Genomic DNA, 19,603 nt, shown 5'->3' on the forward strand with positions numbered 1-19,603 from the left:
AGTTAATCCACACCAAGGCCCGGTTGCCGGGGTGAGCAGCACCCAGACGGCTGCGTGGGGACAGACACCGCCACCTCCTGGCAGTGGCACAGTCACGAGTGCTGCAGCTCGGACACCCCACACCACAGCCAGCCCCAGGGCCAGCCTGGCGTGCGGCAGGCGCCCACGGCAGGGCTGGTGTGCTGCTCTCAACGCTTGTTTAGAGCACGGGGTTTGGATAAGTAGAGGCAGGACCCATTCAGGTGGCTGCTATTTGGCCTTTCTGACCCCAAAACCACTAGCAGCAGCCAGGCTGTACCACCCGGGGCTGCGAGGGGAAGGATACACATTGTCAGCAGCATCCTGGCCGGGCCAGCACAAACATTGCCATGGCTGCTGTGCCCTGACCCCGCAGGGAGGGATCTGAGGCCTTCCCGCATCTGCCGGAGGGGCCCTGCCCCGGGATGCCGACAGGAGGGAGTGAGAAGGGCCGGGCAGCAGGGAGCTGGGAGCTCACAAGGTGAGGGCCCCCGCCCGCCGGCCTTTCCCGTCTCACTAGCATCACCGTGTGGCAGGAGCACCCACGGACTCACCCAGGAGCCACGCACTCACCCAGGCACAGCTCCAACACTGCCAGAGCCTTTAATACCCATTTACTGCAAACCAAACAGCCTGAGCTGCAATTTTATTAACTCTACAGCATGGCAAAGGGAAAAGATGCTTCTTCAGCACCCAAACCTCAGTAGTTCAGCCGACTACAGGGAACTTCTGCCTTTCGTCTTCCTGCTTGTGCCTCTGCAGCAACTGTCTCTTCCCCTCAAACAGCACAATGCCAGCAGCAATAGCGGAGTTCAAGCTGTCCACGCCTGGCACCACGGGAATGACCAGTCTCTTCCCCCCTGTGCTGGCTGCGAGGTGAAGCGCGTCTGGACTCACACCATGGGACTCTCCGCCGATCACCACTGCCACTGGAGTCTGTGTCCAGTTCTCGTAGTAATACTGCACGGCCAGCTCTGGGATGCAGACACTCGCCGCTCCCTCCTCATCCTCGTGCTCTGCAGCAACCTTGGGTTTGGATTTCACAGGAGCCTTCGGGTTGTCAGGAGCAGCTCCTCTCGGCACAGACGCAGTCTCAGCCTGAGCGCCTGGGTCGTTGTTGTCGGCCACGCAGACCTGGACGCCGGCAGGAAGGTTGCTGGGAACAGATTCCCAGTCCAGGTTGGCGACGATGGGCAGACGGAAGTGAGCGCCCATGCCTGCACGGAGCACCTTTGGCTCCCACAGATCCACGCAGCCTGAGAGGGAAGGGAGGGAAATGCCGACACTGCAGCAGCAACCACAAAGATGGAGTCAGCAGCCGCTGCTTCCCACAGCAAATCATGTCTGGGCCAGGCATGGCTTGCAAACTCTTAGGAACAACATCTTCAAGTACCTCTTATTCCCTGCCTTACCCCAAAATTACTCAAATTAAACTTTTTTTCCCCAGGGAAAAGCTCTTACCTTTGGTGAGCAGCACTTTCTCACAGCCTGCTCCTGCCGCAGATCTCAGAATAGTCCCCAGGTTTCCCGGATCTCGGATATTGTCGCAGATGAGGAGCAGCGGCAAGGAGCTCGTTAGCTGAGCCGCAGGGTAAGACATCTTGGCATGGTTGGGCTTGGAAAAGATCCCTGAGGAGACAAAGTGCTGACAGGCTTCTGACTAACACAGCCCAAGGAGAGGGCTGTCTCTCATTTAGTTGGCCCAAACTTCACTAAAGAGGTGCTGGAGGAAACCTTAGGAAAAGCTAAGAAAATTAAGAGACGTTTGAGAACAGTTTGTCACTTGACAAGGAGAACTGTTTTCCAGCAGAGCTGGAGCAAGGTGCTATTAAAAACGAGCATTATCACCTTCAGTGTACTCTAGGAGCCGCTTTCACAGTTACCACAGCAGGCCAGATAAAAGGGAATTCTCAAATTGTGCCACCCTTGACACCCTGCCAGAATGTCTAGGGGAAGGTTATGAAGAGACAGTCATTATCCACTTATTAAGTGTGAAATAGGTTTCCCTTTGAGCAGTGTTGTGACTGTTTCTAAGGCAACTTACCTATAACCCCCTGAGGAGTTACGAGGTCAGACCAGGTCTTAATGTCTTCAAATTTCACCTTAACTAAGTTGGCTCTTTTTAACTCTGCCTCGGGCAGCTCCTTCAGGTGCCCCACAGTGCTGAAGAAGAGAGTTTGCGGCACAGCTCCTGCCTCCAGGGCATCCTTGATCAGCCTGTGACCTTCCAGAAGAACCTTCCCGTGGTGATCCCGAAACTTTTTCGACTTGGCAATAGTCACCACTTTTCTGCGGATAAATTAATCAGAGAAAACGGCCGTGACACTGACACGTCCAGCCTGACCTCTGCCAGCCACCGAGAGCTTCACTCAGAAGCCCCCCAGGTATCTTTAGACCGGCTCGAGCTGGCGCGGCAGCGTCAGTCTCTATCCAGACCCCTCAAGTGTCAGAATTTGCCTCAAATTCTGCAGATGCGTTATGGGGCAGCTCCAGGGTGGTTCTGTTGCCAGGGGCCTCAGGCAAGAATGCACTCAAGGACGTAATTTTCGCATGTGTGATGGGGACATCCTGGAAGGGTGCAAACAACCCAGTGGCAGGTGCCAGCTGAGACCAAGATAGAGGGAACTGAAGACATCTGCACCTAAGTAAGAGTCAGAGCACCAGTTGAAACCAACGCATCTTGCAACGCACCGTGACAAGATTGCTCGATGGTTTGGCTCACGACCACGTGTGCAAGAGGATTCAGGTTCATGGAAAGGACATAAAAAACACCCCTTCAACAAACCGCTAGGGACCATCAGAGACCACCCAATACCTCTTCCGGAGCTCCTAGGGGACTTCAAAATGCACGGGTAATTAAGATGCGAGCATTATAAGTCGTTCTGGGAAACAGAATGAATATGTATAACCATTCTGGGAACTTTAATGCATATATATAACTGAGCAATAGAGGCTTTATCTATTGTGACTTGCGGCACGCACCCTAGGAGGAACGGTCCCCCGGGTAAAGAACTCCTGCTTCATAATACTGCATTGGTGTTAAGGAGTTTTATTCCCGATTTATTTGTTCCACAGGGGGCCCAGAGCGGGTCCCCCCCAGAGCGGGGCCCGAGCTCGGCCGGGCCCGCCCGCCCCGCGGCAGCGATGGGGCCCCGCTCCCCCATCCCCGCACCGGCGATGCCTCACCCCAGCCTCCGGTCACCGGGCGCCGCCTTCTCGTACCACAGCCCCGGCCCGGCCGAGCTCCGCTCCACCGCGGGCAGCGGCGGCGGCGGCGGGGAGGGAGGCGGCGGCGGGGCGGGGGATCTCCGCTCCGCCTGCGGCGGCAGGACCCGCACGGGGCTCCGCCGCAGCGCCCGCACCCCGCGCCGCCCCGCCGCCGCCTCCCCGGGCCCGCCGGGCCGCAGCAGGGAGCGGGCCAAGCCCGCCGCCGGCCTCCTTAGCGCCGCCATCTTCCACCGTCACTTCCGACGCGACGGCCGCGCCGCGGTGACGTCTCCGGAACGCCATGGGGGCTCGGCGCGCGCTGCACTTCGTCTTCAAAGTGGGCGACCGGGCCCGGAGCGCGCGCTTCTACCGCGAGCTGCTGGGCATGAGCGTGAGCGGGAGGGGACGCGGGGCGGGGACGGCGGGGCGGGGGGTTGTCGCCGCAGTCGCCCACCTCAGCGGCGGAGGCCCCGGGGCTCCCCCGGCCCGGCGCTGCGGGGGAGGACGGGGACCGCTTCTCCGCTCCCCCGGCGCCCGCTCCGGCCCTCGCCCCCCCCCCCCCCCGGGGGCGGCGGGGAGCCCCTGAGGGGAGCGGGGAGGCGCCTTGCCCCAGCTGACCGCTCTCTCTCGCCTCGTTCCTAAGGTTCTGAGGCACGAGGAGTTCGAGGAGGGCTGCAAAGCCAGCTGCAACGGGTGAGTGCCCCGGTCCCGCCTCCCCCGTGAAACGCCTCCCGGTCGCGGCCGGCCGTGTGGTGGTGTTTTACGGCCAAAACCGGCGCCTGGGTTCGTCGTTGGGTGGGTGTTTTTAAGCGTTTCCCGTGGAGCCAACAGTTCCCCTCGTTGCGTAGGCATGGTGTTTACACTGAAACACAAGTGTTGCTGTATTGCACCTACAGGCTGATGCTGAACTTTATCAGACTATTTCTAAACTTTCCTGGAATTGCATTCAATTACACTGGGTTTTTTTTTTTTAACAGGCATGCGGCTATCTAGGGTCTGGAGTTAAAAGTCCCTCCTGGTAGCCCCGAAGGCTTTTGTCTTTCTTCATGAATGAAGGAATCACAGAATGGTTTGGGCTGGAAGGGACCTTTAGGGGCCATCCAGCCCAGCCCCCCCGCAGTGAGCAGGGACATCTTCAGCTGGACCAGGTTGCTCAGAGCCCCGTCCAGCCTGACCTTGGATGTTTCCAGGGATGGGGCATTGACCACCTCTCTGGGCAACCTGGGCTGGGGTTTCACCACCCTCAGTGTAAAAAAAAACCTTTTTCCTTACATCCAGTCTAAATCCATCCTCCTTTAGTTTAAAACCATCACCCCTTGTCCTGTCACAACAGGCCTTGCTAAAGAGGTTGCCCCCATCTTTCCTGTAATCTGCCTTTAAGCACTGGAAGGCCACAATAAGGTCTCCCCACAGCCTTCTCTTCTCCAGGCTGCACAACCCCAACTCTCCCAGCCTGCCCTTGTAGCAGAGGGGCTCCAGCCCTCGGAGTGTTTTTGTGCCCTCCTCTGGACCTGCTCCAACAGGTCCATGTCCTTCCTGTGCTGGGGGCTCTGGCCAAGATTTCTGAAATAAATCTTACAATCTGTTGCATAACTACTTACGTTTCCTGCTCAGCAATAAAGAAGTGCTCATATTATTTTAGCTAACGAGCAGCTTGTGCTCTTAAAATATGAGCTGTTAAGAAGGAGGTAGAATTGCTTTTGTCACCTGGTCATGAGTGACATCCCAAGGTTAGAAGTGTTGGCCGGGGGATGCCTGTCTGCTGCGTGCTGAGCTGCAATGAGAATCCTTCACAGGTATCAGCTCCTAGTTGGTGGGAGGTTACTGGAACACCTGTGCCGTTTGTTTACTCTGGAAATGCAGTTCTTCCTTGAAATGCTGATACTTGCGATGCTCGATGTTTATTTCTGATACTGATGATAATTAAATATGGATGTTCCAGCCCTTATGATGGAAAATGGAGCAAAACTATGGTGGGCTACGGACCAGAAGACAACCACTTTGTTGCAGAATTAACTTACAATTACGGTATTGGAGAATATCGCCTGGGCAATGACTTTCTGGTGAGTACCACACTTAGCAGAAAAACCTTTCCTCGTAAGATAAGCTTTTTCATTTTTATGACTAGGAGTTTGTTCGGCATATAGGTTGCACCAGTTGCTTTTTTATGCTGTTTGGTTCCTTAAACAATTTTTATTCTTGCTTTTGTAGTTGTCTCCCATGTTGGAAGAGCAGAAACTAGAGCAGCTTTGTGCTCATTTAGGGTCCAGGAAATGCTTCCTTGAGCACCTTCCAGCTCAGCGGCTGGGTGTGTAGGACAGCTGGTATCTGCTGGCAGACCTAAAGCTTACCTAAGAAGGATCCTGCTGTAGGAAGACACTCTTTTGTTTATTAATATTTATTTCTTTGTTATTTACTAGCTGACAGCCAATGAAGTTTTCACATTTATTCTATGAATATATGTAATGTGTTCACTCGTCGTTTCCCCTGAGCTGATGTTCTTCCTCCAGTGTGCGGGATGTCAGAGAGCAGGTGTCTGCCTAACCTGGTGGGACAGTTAGGAACTCGGTTTTCCTTTTCCGTACAAGGCGTTGAATCAGAGTTTTAAAATTCCGTTTGCTTTTCATTCCCCTTTGATGTGAAAGAAAGGTAGATTAACGCATCCCAAATATACGTGGGATGCGCAGTAAGACTAAGCTTATTTTACAGGGGCAAGATACCCGGTACTCAGGAGATCATATGGTCCATCTGTTACAAAAAGCAGTCTCGTTTGTTTCTGGTCATTTGTAGAGGCAGACGATGGGAAGGCAGGACTTCCGCACCATCCACCCTGTGCCTTTTGTGTGTGTCTCTTCTGTTCTCGCTAGGGCATAACGCTTGTGTCCAGCCAGGCTGTGAGCAACGCTAAGAAGATGGGGTGGCCCCTCAAAGAAGTCACGACTGGTGTTTTTGAAGCTGAAGCCCCAGGGGGATACAGGTTCTACTTGGAAGACAAGGAACAGCTCAAGCAAGGTGAAACCTAAACACTTTGCTCTTACTGGTGTTGGAAAGGGATTTACAAGTGGGGTATTAGAATGGGCTGTACATTTGTCTCTGGCATTTTATGAAACAGAGCATGTTTTTGTTGTTTCTTTGTTAGTTTCCTTCTCAAGAATGTATAACTGAGTTTAAAACTACAATATACTTGTAACAAATTTCAAATTACTGCTATTTTGTAGATCCTGTGCTGAAGGTAACCTTGGGTGTCTCTGATCTGCAGAAGTCTGTTAACTACTGGTCTGATTTACTTGGGATGAAAATATATGAGAAGGATGAGGAAAAACAAAGGGCTTTGCTAGGCTATGCAGATAACCAGGTTAGTTCTTAGAAAACTTTCCAGTTCTGATCTTTAAAAGTTGCATCTTGTCATAGAAACCTCTCATTTCATGAGAACAAAATCTTAAAGGGGGGGAAAATAAAGCTCTTAATTAAAGCAAGTGTGCACTTAATTCTGTGTGTTTAAATTAAAGCTTGCATACACTTAACTGTGTTTTTTTAAAAAGCTGTGGTTTGCTCTGGTAATTCTGGCTTGTTGGCAAATACGTGTATGGGCGGTTTTGAAATCATCCGCACCGGTGAAAAGCTGGACCGAATGTGGCACTGCGAGTGGCGTCCTTGCAAGTCAGGCTTTCTTCTTTCCTCTTTCAGTGCAAGTTGGAGTTGAAGACGGTTGGAGGAGCGGTGGATCACGGGACAGCGTTTGGGCGGATTGCCTTCTCCTGTGCAAAGGATGAGGTAAGGATCACGTTTCCCTTACGCCTTTCATGGCCCAGAGCCGACTAGTGGGAGTCAGTGCCCATTTCTAGCGTTAGCAAAACATCTGAGATGCAAACAAAATAATACTGAGCAGATACTTCATGTTTCTCGCAGTGGGAATGTAGGGGAGATGTGGGTGATGGGGAGCTGTAAATGAGAACAACCTGAATGCACCTGATCTTCATCTGACTAGGGTTGACTTTTTTAAATGTTGTTTGTTTTCTGTTTAAGTTGCCAAACATTGAAGCGCTGATGAAAAAGGAGAATCAGAAAATTTTAACACCTCTGGTGAGCTTGGACACACCCGGCAAAGCCACAGTGCAAGTGATTATTTTGGCTGATCCTGTGAGTAATATTGGAAATAGCGATTAAGTTCGATTTAAATTTCTCCCCGCCATTGATCTAACAAACCTGCTCTTAAACTTGGTTTAGGATGGCCATGAAATCTGTTTTGTGGGAGATGAAGCATTTAGAGATCTGTCCAAGGTGGACCCTAATGGTGGCAAGTTGTTAGACGATGTAAGTAATGCTGTCTGCGCATGCGTTTTCTACCTGATCCAATTTTCGTTCCACATGGAGTTTTTCTGAGAAGCAAATTGTACAGTCTCGCTAAGGAAAACAAATCTATTTTTGAAGTTCGCGTGGTGTCCTGGCTAGAGTTTTCCAGCCTCGCTCTCGGGGCAGCCGGGCGGTGGTGTGTGTCGCTGGACACATCAACAACGCTTTGGTGTAAGTTACTACAGAAAATGATTTTTGAGCTGTGGGAACATCAGCGCAGCTGGCCGTCCGCCCAGGGAGAGGGGCCCTGGTGTGGAGCGTGAGCTGTGTGGGAAGGCTGCGCTTAAACTAGCCTGTTTTCCTCTTGTATTACCAGATCACCTATTTATTTGCTGCAGGAGAGAACATTGGTTTTCAGTGTCTGTTTTCATTACTAGTACGTAAAATAGTTTGTGCATCAGAATAGCTTTCTTCCAAACTAAAGTGTCCCCGTGATCGATCCGGATTTGTGGGAGAGGCTGGCGAGCGCGGGCAGCCGGGCGCCTGGCGACTCGGCTGCTGTTGTGAACGTCTTAATGCTTTTCTTTGTGCAGGCCATGGCGGCGGACAACAGTGACAAATGGTTTGCTGCGCAAAAAATGAAGAAGGCTGCTGCTTAGCTGGAGAAAAGGACTGGGCTGCTTCTTCGTGCCTCTGTTTTCATCTGAGCGAAATGCCGATTCTGTGTCACGTGTTGCATTACCCCTTCTAGTAAGAGGGTGCAGTAATGTCCCATGCTGGTCGACTTGTTTGATTTAAGCTTGTGTCTGTTACTGCTGCTCCCTCCTTTCAAGCAAATAGCATGTTCTTCCTCAAAAAAAATTAGGTTGTGTGGTAAGGAGCAGACTGAGCCTGTGGCTTCAGAAACAGGGGCCATCAGCCAAGAGGAAAAACTCATTTCTCTGTTATTGTTGTTATACTTGGAAGCTGCTAGATTTGTTAGAATATCCAGTTCTCTAACTAACTGGCTTTGGCTGGCCTGGATTTGCAGCTTAGAGAAGAGGTAGCTGAGGCTGTATCGCATCGCAGGTACCCCGCTTCTGTGGCAAAGTGTTGGGCTGAGGGGGAGGGCTGCGTACGGGGAACTCGGGCAGTTCAGCTGTCGTAGTGCATGACTGTATATTGGGAACAGAGGAATTGTCTCGCTAGAGCATGTGAGTATTCTCGTCTGGAACAAATCCTGTTTTCATTCCAAGATGTTTCCCCAGCTTTTGAAGTGAAACGTTCACTGGAGAAGCCCGTGGTGCGTTTCTCACTGGGGTCACAGTATTGAGCCTCCCACATTCCAGGCGGGAGCTGGGGCCGTGCTTCGGGGTGCATAGCAGCGCTGCGCCCTGCTGAGGTGCCGGGAGGCGACTTGATTTCAAGTATATCATGGATTTGCAATTAGCTTTTGATGAGAAATCGCCTTTGGAAGTAACAGTTTGGGGTTTATTCTGTTGGAATGAAGTCACTCTGCTTTTGCTAGTGGAATAAGGGCTGGGAATAAAGGGAGCAATTACCAGCACTGTCCGTGTCGGGCACGCTGCCTGGTTTGTCATCTGCCTTGATGAAAACCTTAAACAAGTTTCACAGAGCAAAACAGGCAAAATCAGCGGCGTTAGCAGTCGCCGAGGCACGTCGGCGCTTGTAGTGACTGTGCCGAGTTCAAACAGGAAAAAACTTCCTCGCTGTGATTTTGTCGCTTGAGCTGTTTTTTTGATTCGACGACGGTTTTCAATCATGTATCGACCGCGTTAAAAACGTCCCGCGTAAGCTGCGCCCTGACACCGGCGGCGGCCTTACGCGACCAGGAGCGGTCCGAGAGGCGGGTCTGGGCGCCGCACCGCGGGGCCTCCCCCTCTTGACCGGGTTCTTGCCGCCCGTCGTGCGCGGAAATCAACCCCGGGAAGGGTCGGGGAGGGGGCGGCACCTCCGGGCCGCCAGGGGGCGCTGCGGGCGGCGCGGGGAGGGGTCCCCGCGTGACGTCAGGGCGCGTCCGGTGACGCCGCCGCCGCGATGGAGGCCGGTGGGTGCGGGAGCGGGGGGGGGGGGGTCGTGGTGGCGCGGGGGGTGGTGGGGGGTGGGTGCGGGGGTCGTGGCCGGGCCGAGGTAACGGTGTCTCCACGCAGGGCCGTGGGGGGTGTGCGAGGAGACGGCCATCTTGCACGGCGGGTTCCTGCTGGCCGCCCGGCGGAGCCACCCGCGGCCGCTGCGGGAGCTGCGCAAAGCCGACTGGCCACGCGTGGGACCCCCCGTCACCGACGCCCTGGGGGAGATCGGGGCCCGCTGCCCATCACCGCTGCAGCACGGCCTCTGGAAGAAAGAGGCTGTAGCCATGGTCTGGGCTAAAGTCCTGCTGCAGGACACGCCAGCTGCGTCGCTGGACGAGGGGTGGAAGGAGGACGGCTTCTTCTCCGTGGGCAGGATGATCCCTGACCTTAACCGCACCGTCCTCTTCGAGCTGGTCAAGGCCCTCGGCGCGCCCTGTCTCCTCGTGCAGCTGCTGCTGGCGCTGCCCCGGGACACGCGCCGGAGCGAGCTGGAGCGGTTGGTGGAGTACGTCGCCAGCGAGACGTCGCCGTCGGACATCAGGTTCTTCTTGGACGTGTGGTGGGAGGTGATGAAACACAAGGAGGGACAGGAAGACGCAACAGTCTCTATGTTCGGCACTCTCGTACGTCAGCACGGGTGCGAGTCCTCTCTGGACGATGGTCTCCAGCCCCCAAAGAGGTTCAAGGGTGATCCCAGCTCTCTGAATGACCCCCCTGCTGCCACCAACCTGCTCATGGTCCTGATAGAAGGGTTAAAGCAAACCTACAGGAGCATCGCCCTGCCCCGCATGAGGTGCTATGCCCTGGCCAACCTGGTGGAGCTGCTGTCCGTGTTCACTGAGCTAGAGCCAAAGAGCAGCCCCCTCCCTGTCGCAGAGTACCTGCACAAGGTCAGCTCTGTGGTCAGCCTCTGGGCCAGCGACACCGAAAGCCAGTTCCACTGCAGGGGGCTGGACGAGAAGGTGAAGGAAGCAGAGAGAAGCGTGAGCCTCCTGTCCGTGGCCAAGCTCTCTCATGAGGAGCTCTTTATTGGCTTGGGCTTCCTCTGCAGCTTGTTGCATGCTTGGGGAGAGGAGCTGCAGGGCACCCTGAACAGCTCTGAGGAGCTCTGCTATGAGAGCTACCAGCTCCTGGACACTCTCACCACCTTTGCGAAGAACCTGGTTTGCTTCCCAGAGGCTAGAGACCTGGCTGAGGATGAGACACGTGTAGTGTTAGAACTGACACAGGTCACCAAGGACTTCCTCAAGGAGATCTGCGCCAGCCTGAAGAGCAAGGATTTGGACACCAGCCTCGTGTCTTCAGTTGCCATGACAATCATTGAGCAAAAGCTGGACCGGCACGTGGAGATGTGCTCCATTTTTGCATCTAACAAGACCTGGGCCTTTTCGAAGGACTGGGTTGACTGCCTGGTGAAAAACAAAGTTCTCTTCCAGAAGCCAGAGCTAGTTTTGAATTTGCTGGAGACGCTGGTGAACTTTGCCACGTTCCGCCAAGACAAGGAGGCCCGAGAGCTGCAGGTGCAAGTGACCAAAGCCATTGTGGAGTGTTACACTGAGCTTTCATTAACTGACAAAAATAAAGTGATCTCGGGTGTCCTGGCGTCCTGGGGTGGACCAGGTCTGTCCCTGAATTTGCAGGTTGTCATGGAGGGGTTCCAGGAGGATCTGAATGTGACTTTCAACCAGATCACGAAGAGCGTGTCTGATGAAGGCCTGACTAGGAGTGTGGCTTCTGTGGCCAGGCTCACGCTGCTGTACCCTGAGGCCACAGTGAAGCAGATTTGTAATCTTGCTGTAGTCAACCTCGGAGCACACCAGTTCCTCGCGCAAATCCTCTGCTCCTTCCCAGCGCTGAGCTTCCTGGAGACTCATGATGATCCAGGCAGGCCACGCAGCCTGGTGGTGAGGTGTCTGGAGGAGGCAGTATGGGGGAGGCTTTCCACTGTGAGGGAAGAGGAGCAGTTCCTTGAGTTCCTGGCCTTTCTCATGCAGCCAAGCTCAGCTGCCCCACTTGTGTCACCTGCTGAGGTGACCAAAGCCTTTGTCCTTCCTTATTTGAAGTCAGACTCTGCTCAAATTGAGCTGAGCCTGCAGATCCTCAGTAAAGTTTTAGGGATACAGTCCTGTTCAGAAGAGCACTGGATCAAGTCCTGTCACCCGTTCCCGCTTCTCCTCAGCCTCTGCAAGCTTCTAGATGGTTACACAAAGTACTGGCATCAGCCTAGGGACCAGCTCTTCCCTTCGCTGGAAACCAAAGACCTGATACTGAACATCCTGTGCCAGCTCTGTGAGGTGGTAAGGCCAGAAACCGCCCCCTCCCCTGAGCTGTGGGTCCAGTCGCTGGCTTGGCTTCACAGGAAGGTGGCGTCTCTGGACTGGACCATCGGTCTCCGGCTGAAGAAGCTTTATGGAGACCACTTCAAGAACGAGGTCCCAGCGACGCTGTTTGAGATCTGCGCGCTTCCCGAGGATGAGTGGACGTCCCGGCCTTTGCCAGCTTATGGACCAGGCAGCGGGCTCCTGGCATGGATGGAGTGCTGCTGCGTGTCCACAGCGCTCAGGGAGACCATGCTGACGCTCCTCCTGGTCAACGTGGACAACCCTGAAGAGGTGAATCTTTTCAGCAAAGGGTTCCTGGTGGCCCTCATTCAGGTCCTCCCTTGGTGCAGCCACAGCGAATGGAAGAGGCTCACGCACGTGGTCGAAAACCTGCTGCAGAGGCAAGTCCTGCACGTGCCGTACACGCTGGAGTACGTGCAGTACATGCCCCTGCTCAACCTCCGGCCATTCGCCTGCTACCTCCAGTTCTCCGTGCTCTTCCTGCGGGCCTTCCAGCTCCTCTGCAGCTCCAGCTGTTCCACCTGGCTGCCGGCAGAGGCTTGGCTCCACGTGGTCCAGCTGTACTGCAGCAGCCTGACGGACCTGCTGGGCTCCGTCAAGAGCACCGCGGGGCCCCCCTTGCACCCCGCTGAGGACAGGACCCCCACGCAGGAGGTGTCCTTCGTCTGCATCCAGATGTTCTGCCACCTGCTGCACGTCGCCGCCATGCTACCGGACAAGGGGTGCGGCGAGCTGCTGGTGGTGGTGGCGCTGGAGATCCTCTCGCAGTACGAGATGTTCAGCGGCGCCGATACGTCCCCCAGCAACACGCTGCGGAGAGCCAACGAAAGGCACTTCTTGGAGTCCATCACGGACAACGTCAGTGACAAGGCGCTGCGCAGCACCCTCCTGCAGAAGCTCAGCAAGCTGGGAGCCCACTCGGCCGGGGAGCTGGCTTGAGAAGCTGGAGAAGGCGACAGCAGAGAGCACTGACCCTGCCTCAGGGGACCCCTTACATGGAAAGTTGTTAGATCTGTAATAAACCCTATCTATTTTTCTCTTTTGAGCTTATTTCCCCCTTGCTATGTTTTCTTCCAACCTGCCTAAGCAGTGAAGGGGCCGTGTAAAGATGGGTAGGAACAAGCACTGTCTAATTTTCCAGCAGGAATAGCTGTGGATCCACCTGTTCTAAGCTGAGCTGCTGGTCCTGTGGCTCCAGCCTTGCCTGCTGGCGATCTGGTTTTATACAGAGAACCCAGGAGCCTCCGGCATCAGGGAAATTGTTTCCCTCCGGCTCCCTGCCATCAGCCCTTTCCTGGATTGCTGGGTTCACCACACGCTGCTGGAGGCTGGGAAGCGAGTTGGGCGAGTGCAGGATAGGCGGGAACCTTTGGAAATATGTGTGCGTTGCTCCTGCCCGGAGGTGAGGGTGCAGCAGTAACCCCATGTGTTAACACCCCCCACCCAGAAATGAACGGCACGTGGGAGAGACATGCAGTGGTGTGACTCAGAAAAGAAATCTTTATTGGTCTCCTGATAGTAAATAGGGCAGTGTTAGTGCAAACTGAGATGCCTCATTGGCTTTTTTTCTTTACATAAGACACATTATTTGCAATGAAAGCAGTGAGATACAAACATCTGTAACAACTTGCAAGCGGTTTATAACATCAGCTGGTCTTGATCGTTAATGTAACAGTAGTGTTTCTGCAATAACTGACCGCGTGTTGGAAGAGGCCCTTTATTTTACTCTTTCCAGAATACAGCTGTGGCTGGGAGAAGATCCGACACCCAAAAGAACCAGGTCTCCCAGAGCTCGGCCATTTTTTTGTTTTGGATTTTTTTTTTTTTTTTTGAGACAGAATGAAAGGCACAGCGTGGCCACGGGTCTCCAGGCACGGGCGGCTGGGGGGGGCTCCTGGGGCCATGTTGGTGCAGTACCTGCCCCGGAGCAGGGGACCCCCAGGCAAGCGCGGGAGGCTGCAGGGAGGAGGTGGCTGCCCGGGCTTGTGCTGGCTGTGGGGAAGGACCTGAGCTGCTGCTGTCTGACTTGGACGCGCCCACAAGGCTTGTGAACCCCACGGTGCAGGGCGGGCCAGGAAGCCTGCGCCCATTTTGCTGTGACTGAAGGTGGAAATGGGCTCACCTGGTGAAGGACGTGGCTCAGCGCCCTGCGCCGGGGTTGCTGGTTCCTCCTGCACTCACCCAGTTCCCTCCGTGGCGGACCTCGCCTCGTGGGGGAGCGGGATGGGGCAGGAGGGACAGACCAGACGGCTGGAGCTCAGGCTGTACTGGTACCCACAGGGTGCTGCCAGGGCTGCTGGTGTTGGCTGGAGGGAGAGCAGGGCAGCGTGTGCCAGTCGGGCTTTCGGATACCCACCGCGGGGTGCAGGGCAGATAAAAGCAACTGCAATTAGGGGAGGGGGTTGAAAGCTGCATCCCCTGCCAACAAGGGGCCGTGCATAGTGCCCAGAGACAGCGACTGGGCAGTCTGTCCCCTCCAGCCGTGGGTGCTCTGCCCTGCCACCATTCCTCTGAGACAGCGAAACTGTTCCTCTACCCTGGCGTGAGCGTCCCTCCCCTCCAGCCTGCTGGGGACACTGGAGCCACCCTCCCCTGGCACTGCCAGCCACAGCCGCCAGAGAGCTGTAGTGAAAAGCACCTTTGGGTTAAGCGGAGTCTTAGATGAGTTTGAGCCCAGCAGCAGAGGGAGGTGAGAGTCTGAACGCGGCTGTAGTGTAGAGGCGAAGTCGGAAAAGGTCAGGGACAGGCTGTGCAGAACCATGCTGCAGCCCCGGGACCTGGCTCTGCTCTCAGCTGGAGGCTGTAAATCAGAGCTGGAGGAGTGAGCTGGGGCTGCGGCAGGTCTGGCACGCAGCTCCCCCAGTCCCCACTGCCACTGCGTGGGGCTGGGCACGCTCCAGCATCACCTCCGCTGCCGCCTCTGGGCTGCAAGCTCCGTCGTGCCTCGCTAAGCTTTGTGCTGGTGTCAGCTCCGAAAGACGCAGGGCAGGCTCTAACAAACTCCTCTCGTGTGACTGTTAGTTCGGTGCTGCGGTGTTGAATCCTAGAAGGAATGTCATGCTTATGGGCAGACGTCCTCCTCGCTGGCTCCTGCCCTGGCTCCCACGGGTGGGAGGACACAAGGCACTGGAACGGCGTGGGAAGAAAGCCTTCCTAGCCCAGGCTGGTGCTGCCTGACACGGCGGTGGAGGCGGTGAGGCTGCTTCCAGCTAAAGCAGCCCGGTGGTATCGCCGCTTCCGCCGCTCTGCTTCCGCGGTGGTCCCTGAAGCGCTGGCACTGAAGGTGGAAGAGCCGGGGGGGGCTGACCCTTTTCCAGCCCCCGCGCTGGGCTGCCGCTGCCGGCCGTTAGCTGGTTTTGTCAGCGGGTGAGCTGCCGTAGAGTCGGGCGGCTTTGCGGCAGATGAGCCTGAACCAGTAGAGCTGGGGGGCGATGAGGGAGGCGTTGGCTATGTTGCAGTGCAGGGGGATGCGGAAAGGCACCATGTAAACAGGGATTCCCACCTGCCTTGCGTAGGCCGCGTACATGAAGGGGAAGAGGAGAATACGGCAGAGGAAGAAGGTCACCAGGATGAGGATCCCGTTCACCTTGTGCAGGAGCGTGTCCTGCATTTTCAGCTGGGGAAGGAAGAGGGCAAATGTGGGGCGAGCGCTGGGTGAGCAGCACCTCGTCGCTCCTCGGGCTTCGACTGTGCTGGGAGTGTGGAGCCGAGCATCCAGCGGGTGTGGATGGGGGAGCAGGAAAAGAGGGTAGGAAGGGCTGGAGGAGGAAGGGAGGTGTGGGGGGCAGAGGGCTGGGGCAGGGGGGAGGTACAGACAAGAGGGGACAGCCCCCAGTTTGGGGATGCCCCAGAGCATGCTGCTTAGTAGGGAAAGGGATGGGAGCCTAATAGGAGGCGGGGAGGAGGGTAGCACTGTGGGGGAGCTCGGGGTTACAGTTGTGGGGCTGCCCCCCTCTGAGACCCCCAGCCCAGCTGCTGCATGAACAGGCTGATGGAGAAGGGCAGCCTGGGTGGGGAAAGGGTATGAGCCGCTGTGGGGTTCCCAGACCTGAGCCCCACCCTTCCCCTCACCTACCTGCATGAGGATTTTGCCCAGCGATACAAAAGGCGTGCTCAGCTCTGCTATGAAGATGCAGCCCACAAAGAAGTCCCCCAGCTCTCCCCTGAAGTGCTGCAAATAAAGCCAGCAGTGAGCATGGGGCCCTCCTGGAGAGGTGGCCGGCAGCTAACGACAAGCCTCTCCGGGGGGTCACGGGCTCCTGACCGGCAGAGATGCTTTGTCAGGCACAGCCTCGATTGCAAGCCCTTGCAGCCACGTGGGGCTCCTCGCGGGCCGGGTCTCATAGCAGCTGTGCCCAGCCCTTACCTGGGCGACGGGGGTGAGCACGACGAGGATGAAGAGGTGGTGGGTCACCATCAGCCGCTCCTGCAGGAGGAAGCTCTGCACGCTGGCCAGCGAATGCTTCTTCTCCGCGACTCCCCTGTCCCGGCTCTTGTGCCAGTGGCAGAGGTACATGACGTAAATGTCGTAGGTCATGTAGGGAACGATGACCCAGATGTACTCTACGGCCAGCCAGTGCCTAGGGGAGGAGCAGCACACACAGACATCGCAACGGCTCTGAGCACCTCGCGGTGCTCTGAAAGGTGGAAGAGAGTCTTTAGGTCTGGAATGGAAGGAGCAGATTTTGAAGCCGATGGTAAGCTGAGAGGCATCAAAATTTAACTTGATTTGGCTAAGCAGAGAAAAGGTACCTGGTACGTGTGGAGGACGCCTCCTCGGCGCTGCCCCCGTGTAGCGCTTGGCTGTGCCAGGCACTGAGCTCGGCCCAGCCAAGCGCAAACACAGCACTAACGGGAGGATCTTGATTAGCCCTACAGCTGGGTGTTTGCTGCGAGGGCCGGGGGCACAGCACCGCTCAGGATCCGGCACTAATCCCACACCTTTGCAGCAGGTGATCTTCTCCCCTAAGTCCTGGGACGCCCAGAGCTGACGCTTGGTAGGGGAAAAACTTCTGAGCCTGGGTCCCTCCTGCCTGCCACGCCGCTTCAGCTGGCTGCCTAACCCGGGGAGCCTTCAGAAAGCACCCAGAGACCTCAGAGTTAATTACAGATGCCTGGCCTAGACTTTGGAGAGAGAAGTGCAAAACATCTAATATAGGCAATAAACCCCCGTGAGACGTTTGTCTGTTGGGAAATAACTGCAGGCAGCTGCCTGTTCCCAAAGCATGTCAGAATCCTGGTTGCACAATCCGGGCGGCAGCAAGCCCTGCTCTGCAGGGAGACCGGGATCTTTAGAAAGTCCTGAGTGAAATCACAGTGATGAAAAAAAACATAACCCACCCTACACTGTTGCTTAAAGTAATGTAGCTTGGGGCCCAGGTAAATCTGCTTTTGCTCTCCTGCCATGTCAAGAAGAATTTTGTTGCATGTCTTCCTATTTCAGACAGAAAGATGTAAGCGGTGTAAAGCAGGGAGGGGAAGTGACCGGCTATTGTGTTTGCAAAACTTGCTCAGGGCTTTGCGGAGTAATTATAGTGCCAGCAAAATGATGATTGTCTGCCTGTGTAAATAAATTGGCAAATTTTACGGCAACCTTTGTGATGCTTCCTGGCTCTCTGTCTTGCTGTCATTCTCCAAGACCTCCCCTGCTGAGCACTGGGCTGTATTTCCTCCAGATTCAAAGGAAAATCTAGGTCTCTGACCACAAAGTGTTTGCACAGAGCTGCTGGTGTTGAGAGCACCCGGGCGAGCGCACAGCCCTGGGGAGAAGGAGGGCTGCTGGCAGCGCCTCCCGTCTGCGTGGGTCTGACCTATCTATACTGAAGGTATTTTATTTTAGAGCAAAAAGGTAACTCATTAGACCGCCTGGGTTAAGCAGGACTGAGCAATTCGGCTAGACCTCACCATCTAGAGCAAGGTAGGACATTTCACGTCTGTGTATTAAAGTCAAGTCTGCAATGACTGCGAGGGCAGCCCTCCCTAAAATCCAGTGTGATGGTCAAATGACAGCTCAGCATAATTATATTCTTCCCTCCCACAATTTTCTCTGCTATTCTGGATAATAGCTCTGTTTTTAAGCCTTCTGACCCAGATTGCGCTATCACTCCTGGCGAGAGCTACTTCTGGGGCAGTTTGCCTCAGATTATTGACGACAAGGCGATGTGATTTTCCTTCAGAGCAAACTCCATACTGATTTTCTCATTTCTGGACTCCTTCAGCATCCGTTTGGCACCTCTAAAATCAGTTCTCACTAGGTCTGCTTGACTCGTTAGCAACCGTGAATTTCAGCTTCCAGCAAGGGGACTCCCTACCCCTTTAGAAGTGATGATGTTTTTTATTTTCTGCTCGTCTGTGGGCCCATGTTACAGCCCATCCTCAGGAGGAGACCCTCCGCGCAGGCAGAGCGGCCCCAGGTTTGAGCGGGCTGAACGAGCCAGTGCCTTTCGGAGGGTGTACGGCCAGCGCATTGCCCAACCCTTCACCCGAAGCCGAGGAAAGAGGAACATGAAACTGGTTTTCCTCTCCCCTTTGTACGTGCAAGACTTTGGCATAAAACACTCCAGCTGCGAGCTGGCCGGGCACAGCCTCCGCGTGCTCCTCGCAGGACAGCACGGCTCTCGGGCAGGATTACCTGTCGTACACCACGTCCTTGCAGTTAAGGACAACTGTGATCCCCGATACCGTTGCCATCGTGGCTTGGACCGTTGACACCAACCTGAAATGGAGAGAGAGGGAACGGGTCACCCTCAAATGTCACCCCAGAAGGGCCGGGGAGCCAGGGAGGCCTCGGCACGGTTGCACCAGGACAGCTGTGAGCACTTAGACGCCTACTCCGTGCACACCCCGAAAGCCTCGTCGTGGCGAGGAGGAGCTCGGTCCCTGCGCCCAGGCGGCGTGGGACGTGACCAGGGTGGCTGTGCCAGGCGCTGCCACCCGGGGACACGCGTGGGGGGTTGTTTCCAGGTCTGGTCCCTTCCACCCCCGTGGATCAGCGGTAACCCTGCCCGGTTCCCCGGGGGCAGAGGGAGAGCTGCACCGGAGCATCCCCGCTCTGCCAGCGGGTTCCTGCCGCAGCGTGGGGGGGGTCGTGGGTGGGTAGGGCTGCCCACGCCTAGGGGGGCTGCGCCCGCCGCCCGCCCCTGCTCCCGTCGCGGGGTCTGCGCTCGGGACGGCCGGGGGTCGGGGCACCCCCCCGGTGCAGGCTCCCAGCCGCCGGGGCTCGGTGCTCTTGGCCCGCCCGGATCGCCCCGGTCTCCGGTCCCGGTCGCAGCCCGCCGCGATGGGTACAGGTGGCGGTGGCATCCCGCCGCTGTTCGGTTCGCCTCCCGCCGATCCCGCCCGTACCTGCCGCTGAGGAGGATGCGCTCCTTGAGGCTCCATCCCGGGTCGGCCCAGCGCAGCAACCGGATGCAGAGGACGAAAAGCCCCGGGAAGAAGGCGGAGGCGAGGGCCAGCGTCCGCCACATGGGGACGAGACCCGCCGCGCCGCCTCCCGCCGCCGCTTGTCAACAGCAGGCCGGGCGGCGGGAGGGTCCGCTTAGCGCGGCTCGGCTAAGCGCCGCTCGCCTAAGCTCGGCTCGGCTCGGCTCGGACGGGTCCCGCCGCCGGGACGCGCCCCGCTCCGCCGGGCGGCAGGCCCCGCCTCCGCCCGGTGTAAACCCCGCCCACCCG

The 19,603-nt window shown here is 56.2% G+C and overlaps 4 protein-coding genes across 5 annotated transcripts; 2 read left to right on the forward strand and 2 right to left on the reverse strand.

Moving 5' to 3' along the window:
- Positions 1-631: 631 nt before the first annotated feature.
- Positions 632-3,494, reverse strand: MRM3 (mitochondrial rRNA methyltransferase 3). The gene is made up of 4 exons (XM_064468022.1): positions 3,205-3,494; positions 2,063-2,307; positions 1,480-1,647; positions 632-1,274 (listed from the first exon to the last, which is right to left on the reverse strand). The coding sequence occupies exons 1-4, from the start codon at positions 3,468-3,470 to the stop codon at positions 727-729; spliced, it is 1,227 nt and encodes a 408-aa protein (XP_064324092.1). The 5' UTR covers positions 3,471-3,494; the 3' UTR covers positions 632-726.
- GLOD4 (glyoxalase domain containing 4) lies at positions 3,472-9,064 on the forward strand. The gene is made up of 9 exons (XM_064468024.1): positions 3,472-3,616; positions 3,869-3,918; positions 5,168-5,288; positions 6,093-6,237; positions 6,444-6,580; positions 6,913-6,999; positions 7,252-7,365; positions 7,453-7,539; positions 8,112-9,064. The coding sequence occupies exons 1-9, from the start codon at positions 3,527-3,529 to the stop codon at positions 8,175-8,177; spliced, it is 897 nt and encodes a 298-aa protein (XP_064324094.1). The 5' UTR covers positions 3,472-3,526; the 3' UTR covers positions 8,178-9,064.
- Positions 9,065-9,505: 441 nt separating this feature from the next.
- On the forward strand, positions 9,506-12,977 carry GEMIN4 (gem nuclear organelle associated protein 4). Its single transcript, XM_064468010.1, has 2 exons — positions 9,506-9,565; positions 9,669-12,977. Exons 1-2 carry the CDS (start codon positions 9,556-9,558, stop codon positions 12,869-12,871), a joined length of 3,213 nt encoding a protein of 1,070 aa, XP_064324080.1. The 5' UTR covers positions 9,506-9,555; the 3' UTR covers positions 12,872-12,977.
- Positions 12,978-14,453: 1,476 nt separating this feature from the next.
- TLCD3A (TLC domain containing 3A) lies at positions 14,454-19,586 on the reverse strand. 2 transcript variants are annotated; one of them, XM_064468026.1, is made up of 6 exons: positions 19,277-19,586; positions 18,564-18,647; positions 16,299-16,512; positions 16,008-16,103; positions 15,435-15,548; positions 14,454-15,353 (listed from the first exon to the last, which is right to left on the reverse strand). In XM_064468026.1, exons 1-6 carry the CDS (start codon positions 19,396-19,398, stop codon positions 15,279-15,281), a joined length of 705 nt encoding a protein of 234 aa, XP_064324096.1. In that variant the 5' UTR covers positions 19,399-19,586; the 3' UTR covers positions 14,454-15,278. The 2 variants fall into 2 exon arrangements, with proteins under 2 accessions (XP_064324096.1, XP_064324095.1); XM_064468025.1 differs by having other exon boundaries at positions 14,454-15,548.
- Between the last annotated feature and the right edge of the window lie 17 nt (positions 19,587-19,603).

This window comes from Phalacrocorax carbo, chromosome 17 (assembly GCF_963921805.1).
Source record: "Phalacrocorax carbo chromosome 17, bPhaCar2.1, whole genome shotgun sequence".
NCBI classification, from domain to species: domain Eukaryota; kingdom Metazoa; phylum Chordata; class Aves; order Suliformes; family Phalacrocoracidae; genus Phalacrocorax; species Phalacrocorax carbo.

Bases quoted from the DNA above. Each gene is read 5' to 3' on its own strand.
- MRM3 (XM_064468022.1), bottom strand. From the start codon at position 3,470: ATGGCGGCGCTAAGGAGGCCGGCGGCGGGCTTGGCCCGCTCCCTGCTG. The intron at 1,648-2,062 runs GTAAGTTGCCTT...TTGTCTCCTCAG, and splicing joins AACTCCTCAGGGGGTTATAG to GGATCTTTTCCAAGCCCAAC. The intron at 1,275-1,479 runs GTAAGAGCTTTT...CTTCCCTCTCAG, and splicing joins GAAAGTGCTGCTCACCAAAG to GCTGCGTGGATCTGTGGGAG.
- GLOD4 (XM_064468024.1), top strand. From the start codon at position 3,527: ATGGGGGCTCGGCGCGCGCTGCACTTCGTCTTCAAAGTGGGCGACCGG. The intron at 3,617-3,868 runs GTGAGCGGGAGG...CTCGTTCCTAAG, and splicing joins GCGAGCTGCTGGGCATGAGC to GTTCTGAGGCACGAGGAGTT. The intron at 7,366-7,452 runs GTGAGTAATATT...AACTTGGTTTAG, and splicing joins TGATTATTTTGGCTGATCCT to GATGGCCATGAAATCTGTTT.
- TLCD3A (XM_064468025.1), bottom strand. From the start codon at position 19,398: ATGTGGCGGACGCTGGCCCTCGCCTCCGCCTTCTTCCCGGGGCTTTTC. The intron at 16,104-16,298 runs GTAAGGGCTGGG...CTTTATTTGCAG, and splicing joins TGCTCACCCCCGTCGCCCAG to CACTTCAGGGGAGAGCTGGG. The intron at 15,549-16,007 runs GTAGGTGAGGGG...TTCCTTCCCCAG, and splicing joins TGGGCAAAATCCTCATGCAG to CTGAAAATGCAGGACACGCT.